At 46.1% G+C, this 8,613-nt stretch overlaps 1 protein-coding gene across 1 annotated transcript in view; it reads left to right on the forward strand.

Moving 5' to 3' along the window:
- Positions 1-5,158: 5,158 nt before the first annotated feature.
- The window catches only part of LOC106514228 (CUB and sushi domain-containing protein 3), a gene marked incomplete in the record, with an annotated part of 356,940 nt that continues 353,485 nt past the window's right edge, over positions 5,159-8,613 (forward strand). The window contains 1 exon segment of the mRNA XM_014003387.1: positions 5,159-5,762. Within this exon segment, the coding sequence (XP_013858841.1) occupies positions 5,579-5,762 (184 nt within the window).

Raw genomic sequence — 8,613 nt, forward strand, 5'->3', positions numbered from 1 at the left:
GCATATTTCAAACCCGAGGAAAGAAAACTGCTGACTCGGAGTCAATAAGCTTTTCTGAAAATTTACAGAAAAACCCAGAGCCTGAATGTGCGACAGAACCTGAGACAGATGCTCTGTAGCCTGCTCCTTGGAGCTGGCTATCAGAGCCCAGTCGTCTAGGTACGCTAACAGGCGAACTCCTTTCTCCCTGAGAGGAGATAGCGCTGCTTTGACACATTTCGAAAAGGTGCAGGGTGCCAGCGACAGACCGAATGGCAGCACCAGGTATTCGTAGGCTACGCCTTCGAACGCAAACCTCAGAAAGTTCCTGGGGTCCAGGTGAATCGCTACATGGATGTAAGCGTCTGTTAAATCGATGTCCGCAAACCAGTCGCCCGGGCTGACCGAATGCAGAAGCTGCCTGAGTGTTAGTATTTTGAACCTGTATGTTCGTAGAAACTTGTTTAACTCTCTCAGGTCTAAAATCGGACTGAGGCCGTCGTCTTTTTTCAGAACGACAAAATAACGGCTGTACCAACCTTTGTTTATGTCCAAAGAGGGGACCACACGTATGGCTCCATTCGCCAGTAGCGTGTTTATTTCCTCTCTCAAAACCATGGCTGCTTTGTTTCCAACAACAGTGTTTAACATGGTGTTGAAACGGGGCAGCCATATGCAGAACTGTAGTCTGTAACCCATTGTGACAGTTCTCTCTACCCAAGGGGATGGTGTGCATGCGCGCCAGAGAGTCGCGCCGCTAGGCGACCGACTTGTGATAGCGAAGTCCTGCTGCCCTCTGTCACATGAGAGAGGTGCAGCATTATATGACTGTTGCTCACAACTTTTCTGATATTTTTGATTTTTTGTGTGTGAAGTGTTTCCTTTATTGACACATTCAACAAGTTTACACAACCATTTTGTACATTTACATTTTGAACATTTAGCACACCCAAACTGGGGGCTTTTGGTACAAACAGTGTGTGTGTGGGGTGGGACTGGTGCTTGGGAGACTGTGTTATAGAAACGCAGCGCCTCTTGGGGCTGGTTTCCTGAACAGTACAAATAAAATGCCTCTTGGGCGGCAGCCGAAAACTGGCAAACATGTCTCCCTGGTCCCGAAGTCCCTGCAGTGACAGTCCCACAGTTAGGAGGATTGAGTCTTCTTCCTCCGAGGTGCCGCGCCTTTCTGAAGACCCGAAGGGGGGCCCTTGCTCCAAGCTGACTGGTGGTGGGGGGGGTGGGGGGTGGCCGTGGTTATGAGGCTGCAGTGGCTGAGTGCCTAAGCTCCCGGGCAGCACCTTTCTCTTCACTGGAGGCAGCTGTGCGGCCGGCTTCTGTGTGCTGGTCTTGGGTCTCGAGTCCCGTCTGGGGATAATGCAGCGCAGAGCTTCTGCCTGCTTCTTCCTCAGCTCAAACTTCACCTGAATAACGTCGAGAGACTGACCGAATAACCCAGCCACCATAACTGGTTCATCCAGGTATGTGGCCCGGTCTCTGTCGGGGACATCAGAGAGTGTCAACCACAAAAGTCTCTGCGCCACCACGGTTGAAGCCATCCCTCTGCCCAGGGAGAGCGCTATGCTGCGGGACGCAGGGATGATGTAGTCCACTGTGATTCTGATCTCATTAAAGAGAGGCAGCAGAGGACTCTTGGCCGGTACCTGGGCTCCGAGCTCTGCCAGAGCCATAGCCTGGTAAGTCTGGAGCATGCTGATGGAGCTCAGGCCTGAGCCTTGTAAATTTTTTCAAGCTGCGCAGCAGAAAATCTACAGGGCTTGGAAGGGAGTGTGGTGGGCCCGCTCACACCATGGTTGTGAGACRGGGCCAAATACGCTGCCAGGGACGGCTCCATGGGAGGGATGTTCACCAGTCCAGTTTTTTCAGTTCCTTCCAAATCCAAATACGGTCCATAACTGGGCACTGTGACGTGGGTGGACAGAGGTTTGGTCCAGCAGGACGTCAGCTCCGAGACGAAGTCTGGGAACATTGGAAGGCGGTTTTTCACCGCGGTCGGTTCAGCGGGGAGAAAAAATCCAGCGAACCACGACGGTTTTTGTGCAGGAGGGTGAGCAGGCCATTCCACATCCAGTTTCTGAGCCACGCGACGACACAAAGAGAGAAAAGACGTATCCTCCTGGTTTGCCCCTGCAGCAGCGGGGGCTTCTGGACTTAGACCAAGTTCATCGTCATCTTCCGACAGACCATGCACATCCAGGCCGATATCCAGCACGTCCTCCCCTCCGTGGTGGAGGCCCAGATGAAACTGGGAAGCTCCTCCTCTTCGTCGGCTAACCCCTCCATATATTCCACTTGGTCTGCCCAGCTGGAAGTGGGGACTTCGACCAAGGGCTCCTCCTCGTCAGACTCAGACGGAACCGGGTTACTAGACTCGGAGAGGAGAGGGTCCTGCCGCGCAACTGCATCCTCGCCCAACACTTTCTCCAAGAACTTAACCTGTCTCTCCAGGGTTGAGCGTCGAAGCAGGTGGCAAAACACACACGCTTCAGGCTCTGCCAACGCCCTACGAGCGTGGACGATCCCCAAACAGACCGGGCAAGCCTCGTGCTGGTCCTTTTCGTGAAGCGAGAAGCCGCACCCCTGGGGAMAGGGGCGAACTGAAGACTTCTGCTTCTTCTTGAGTAATTTTGTGCTCATCCCGAACCACAAAATTCTCTCTTTCGTCGAGGTAAGAAAGGTTTCTCAAAGTTAGCGCTCTGCGGGCAGACATAGTTACCAGTAGGCAGCTGCAGCTGACACCAACAAAAGCCATTAAACTAAATCCGAGAACCTTCGAACAAACAAAGCTAATTAGCAGCAGCTAACTAGCTAGGTTGGAAGAGGTGGGTGTTCTTGCGAGGTGAAGAGCAATAGAACAAAGGAGTGACTGTGATGGTGACAGTATATATATATGCAGGTGGGGCCTGACATCTGTCGTCATCATGTCACCTGCCTAAAGGCGTGATTAGAGGTGGCTTCAGCCAGGACACGCTGGGGCGTGGTTTCCATACATGATGTTGTACCGAGTGAATTGACTGAAAGGGAGCCAGTAATAACATCCATTTAATGGACTGATAACATCCGAACTGGCTGCTCAGGTGCAGACCTACATCCAGTGATTACATTCTGAATGTTGCAATAAATATTGTTAATATCACTTTTTATCAGATATTTTGCTAACACACAAACAGCGTTGCAATTGTCTCAGAATTTGTAAAAAAATAATTAGAAAAGAATGAGTTACAGACATTTTTGTGTTTTCCTTCAGCAGAATTGACTCCAAAAGATGATCAGTTGTAGAGGTGCATCCAATAATTACTAATAATTACAGTCTTTGCAGTGACTCATGAGAAATTTTGCTAACAGACAAACACGCACACATTACGTCACACTGTAATGCTTTAGACAACTTATGCTGACTTGTCAAAATTTTATCATGAAGAAACTGCTCACATAATTTATATATTTATATTATGCATATGTCCAAAAAATGATTTTAATTGATTTTTTTCATTCAATTTTCGACAGACATTCTCAGAACAGGACAGAATTTTTATTAGCTGGCAAAGTTTGTCTAAAATGTCACAGACAGGACCTTCAATTTAAGCTACCTTTATAAAGGATTCATTAGTGTGTGTTAAATAAATCATTTATATTGTATATAACACTGGTTAAACATAAACCCAATCGGAAAGTTCAATCTGTACTGAGTTTATATGTTGTTATTTGGCTAGTACTGTATATTTCAAGATAAGTTTTGTTTAAATGCATGTATAGCTGCAGATAAAATGTTTAACATCTGAATTCTGAAGAGTGCAGATTAACCGAGGGAATTAGGATCAGTTTTAGATAATTTCAACATAATTTTTATGAATTAATAACTATTCATTTGTCAGTTCTAAAGGTACCACTCTTCTGATGACTTACAGTAATACAAACAAACAAACAAACAAACAAACAAACAAACAAACAAACAAACAAACAAACAAACAAACAAACAAACAAACAAACAAACAAAGAAATCTGTTCTTCCTTCAGCAGAGCAAAGGGTGATCTGTGTCTGTATAATTTCAGCACCATGGACAGCTCTCAGGATGCTTCTCTTCAAAAACTCATTTATTTGCTTCCCCCATAACGAGACCCCCACTCCCCCCACGCGCTTTAATGCTGACTTAACGCTTATAAATCTTGCTAATAGAGCACAAAATATTGATTCCTATGAAGGTCATCTCGACCGCAATTAATAATTGCGCAATATTCAAAAGCCCGGAGTGAACCGCTCACATTGATCATCGGAGCCTGAACTGTGTGTTCAGCAGCAGGGGCTCGTGGACAGATGCGACATGTGGAGGAAGCTGAAGGAGTGACGCTCTCATGTGAGCAATCACGAGCCCCCTTCCCCTCCCTCCTCTCCCTAAGTGCCCCCACCGCTTTCTTTTATCTTTTTTTTTTCGCTCCGCAGGTTTCAAAGTAAAGGTCGAAGACTCTTTCGAAGCTAGATGGCAGAAGAGCCACACTGCAGCCGCGCTGCGCCCTCCGCCCGCTCCCTGCTCTCTCTCTCTCTCTCTCTCTCTCTCTCTCTCTCTCTCTCTCTCTCTCTCTCTCTCTCTCTCTCTCTCTCTCTCTCTCTCTCTCTCTCTCTCTCTCTCTGCGCCGTCATCGCCTCCCATCTTTGCATTGCAAATCTCCCAGCCCCATCACTCCCAATAAGGGCTCCGCTCCATCTCTAAAATGAAAATCAGAGTTCTGGTGGGATTGGGCAACGACGGGGGTGGGGGTGCCATTTCTGTGAGAGTGTCACCCCCCTTATCCTCCTCCTCTTCACCTTACCTCCCCATCTTTGCTCTCCTTGTGACACGTGAACCACATGGAATGAATTAGCAGATTTCATTTCATTCCCAGAAACCCCCCCACCCCGTCCTCGCCCGCACCTCACTGTTCCCACTTTATGATTTGTCACACATACACACACCAGCCAACTCATACTTGCACAGGACGCTCTCTCTCTCTTTCTCTATCCCCCCTCTCTCTCCCTCCTCCCCCATCTCTCCCTCTCTTTTTCGCTCTCTCACTCTCCACCTGGTTCGATAGCTGATCGATTCAGATACAGCCTCAGATTAGAAGCTGGTCTCTTCTCCGTTGCTCAGCTGCTTTGCGGGGAATTTAAAATCATCATTATTATTTTTTAAAGGGGGGAAAGGAAAAGAAAAGAAGGAAAAGGAGCAGTGGTGAGGGGGTGCCTGTGTGGAAAAAGAGATGTTGGCGCGCGCCCGCGGGGATCCTCACACTTGATGCCCCTCTCAGCAGAGATGGTTGAGCCCTCGTCCAGGTCGCTCCTGTGGTCCTCTCATCAAACCCAGTCTCGCTCACTTCTCCTCCTCTCCCATCAGCTGACACCGCGCGGCGGGGCGGCTCGGCTCCTCTGTCTGCTTCTCCTCTGAGAACACCGCTCCAAAACCTCCTCCACCACCTTCCTCCCCGCCCCTCCCTCCCTTCCTTCCCTTCCCCTCCACCCCTCAGTCAGACAGAACCCCGACCCCAAAAAGGGGAGAGAGAAAAAAAAAAAAAAGCTCCGGCTGTTGAAGCTGCTGCTGAGAGCACGATGAAGGGGATTTTATCAAACGGGGACGGACGCTACGACGGATCGGTGGAGCTGCGGGACGTCTTCAACAGGAGATGCGTTAAATGCGGCCGCGGGGACTTAGTTCAAGGCAGAACCATGCGGATTAGGACGGGGATGGTTTTCTGGAATCTCTTCTTTTCACTGATGTTCACTTGTGTGAAAGGTAACGAGCCACTGCAGCAATCTTGCGCGTTTATTTAACGCTGCGCCTCAATATGTGTATATATATTTATGTATGCATATATACGTGTGCGTGTGTGTGTGTGTGTGTGTGTGTGTGTGTGTGTGTGTGTGTGTGTGTGTGTGTGNGTGTGTGTGTGTGTGTGTGTGTGTGTGTGTGTGTGTGTGTGATGCAAAGCTTTAATGTTACAGACAAATAAGGCAACCACTTTTCATCTTCAGAAAAAAAGGGGCGCATTTCTGGGGGTCTTTGCGCTCAATGCGGGCTTTGACTGAGTCGCTCAATAGAGCTTCTTGCGGTAGCCTCCTTCTTCTCCTTCTTCTCCTTAATAGCCTACGTGAGCTGCTTTGCTTAGTAGGCTAACTAGTGGATTGTTGAGGCGCAAGTGCACACACTGCAGATTCCTTCTGAGATGTTGGAGGGGCTGAATCTGACTGATTGGGAATAAAATAATAATAATAAAAAAAACAAGCATCTGCGTGTTTAAAAGTGTGTGTGGTTTGTGCGTCAGAACCAGTTTGGTGATTGGTGGTTGTGGGACTTGCAGGTGTGAGCAGGTGGAAGGTGGGCTGCTTGTTATTCACTCAGGGTCTGAGTCCTTGATCTGGCTGCTCACGTGACCGCTGATTCTCCTGTTGTATTATTCAAATGTGTATTTAAACTTCTTCAAATGTTCCCTGAAGTAAGTCTTGTTCTGGAGTTTTATAAACTCTGTAGGAGAAAACACAAAGACCTGACTCTCCAGCCTGCCTTACTGCCGACTCTTCTTGTTCTCTGAAGCTAGAACTCTTCTCCAGATCAGCAATCGTTGCTTTTTTCAACTACATTGTAATTATTAAATGTCACAGCAAAACCCCTATAACACTAAGGAATAATGTCCTTGTTTTACCAACATGTGTGAAATTCTCTTTCCTGAAACATTTCTTGAAAGAATGCATATCACTTGCTGCCTTTTCTGTCAGAGTTATAAACTGAAATTTTATGCTGAGTTAAAAGCTGTTCTGGTAAAACTTTGAAAATATGCATCAGCTCCACTCAAAAGTGTGACGTCATACATGTTAGACCATGAGAGCATGTTTTGGGTTTGACTCCCAGCTACTGTTGCACCTAATTTTAACTCAATAGTTGCGAAATTGACAGAGTGGTCGTTTCCGTGTTGGAAGTCATTTTAAACTGTGGTGTCTCCAATCTGTTTTAATTATATATTCAATGATTACTGATTTCTGAGAGATTCATTAAAACCTGTCAAGTGGTTTGTGACATATTTTGCTAACAGACAGTGTTGATTCCAATTAGTAATGCCCGAGTTTGAAACAAAATCTTGTGCGAGCTGTTAGAGCTCCGAGTATGTGTTAGAGATGACTGTCAACCATTAGAACTACAATGACCATTAATGGCTATTATCTGTGGCAAATATTTTGATCAGAGATTAATCCATTAGGTAATCAGTCATAGATGGTTATCCAATAATTATTTTCCAAAAGTTGTACACTGTATTTACACTTATTAATTTTTTAATTGTTTTATTTTACAATTTTGTTAAAACTCAGTTCTCTGGTTCATGAGATTATTTTAAAGTTGGACAGAATCAGTTTAGACTCAATTTATGAGTTGGAGTCTGTCAAACTGATGGAGTTATCTTTGTAATAGTTAAATATGACTGTGGCAGCCATGTTGAATCAAGTTGACTTCAAAAGTTAATCAGGTATTGATTGGCATCTAATGATTATTTTCTGAGAGTTTTGTTAAAATCCATCCATCGGTTCATGAGGTACAGACAGACAAACATGTAGACACATGTAACAACATCATCACCCACTTGTCACCTGTCAGAGCTGGGTGATAAAGTTTAGTCACAGTCTCTAAAGGTGAACATGTGAACACGTGTGTGCTTGTTAGACACAGCTTCTTACCCGTCGAATGCATGGATGTATCTCCGAGTTCGAGCACATATATCAAGTTTAAATGCAGATTCTGCCTCCTCTTCTTGTGAGTAATTCTCGTGTCTGTCCGTTGGGGGTGGATGTGCAGCATAAAACAGAGAGAAGGAGCCAAGTTGACTCGACGCTGTTTCATCACCACCCACACTGAGGCAATGTCAAACCTCCAGGCCACTGCCAATCCTCCCAGTTCTCTTAATTATTAGGGAGGCAGCCAGCCGGGAAGTGGGGAGGGAAGAGGGTGGGAGAAATGATGGAGGAGGAGGAAAAGGAAAAGGAGGCGACAATCCCCACTTTTCTTTTTTGAAAAGGAGAGGGGGAAAGAACCGCTGAACAGTTGTTGTTCCACCGCTCAGACAGTTGACAATGTTTGCAGAGAAAAAAAAGTACCAACCAGATCTGGACTGTGACTCACTTTTCCTGCAAAGATAATGATGCCAGAAAAAATATAGATTCCTTGGGAGGAGTTTTCCACCACAACATCTTTTTTTTTTCAATTACACTGAGCCACATGCACAGTTTTACCAACTTTTCACCAACCCCTGACATCAGTTGTAGCCATTTTGGTAAAGACGTATAACAACTTTGTGCATGATCTCATGTAATCTGTTAGCACTCGGAGGATGTGTTGGTGATGACTCGCACCAAATTTTAGCCTCACAATCTGTCAAAGTGACCGAGGTACAGCGACTTTCATGTTGGCTGATCGCTTACGCTCACAGCCATCTTGGATTGGATTGACTTCAAAAGTTAATCAGCTGCAGATGTTCAAGCAATGATTACTTTCTGAGAGTTTTATTTAATTTTTTTTTCAGTGATTTATGAAATATTGTGCTTCTGATTCAGTTCTCTCCCTCTCACTCACTCACACACACACACACACACACACACAC

This window comes from Austrofundulus limnaeus, unplaced genomic scaffold (assembly GCF_001266775.1).
Source record: "Austrofundulus limnaeus strain Quisiro unplaced genomic scaffold, Austrofundulus_limnaeus-1.0 Scaffold18, whole genome shotgun sequence".
In the NCBI taxonomy this organism is placed as follows: Eukaryota; Metazoa; Chordata; class Actinopteri; order Cyprinodontiformes; family Rivulidae; genus Austrofundulus; species Austrofundulus limnaeus.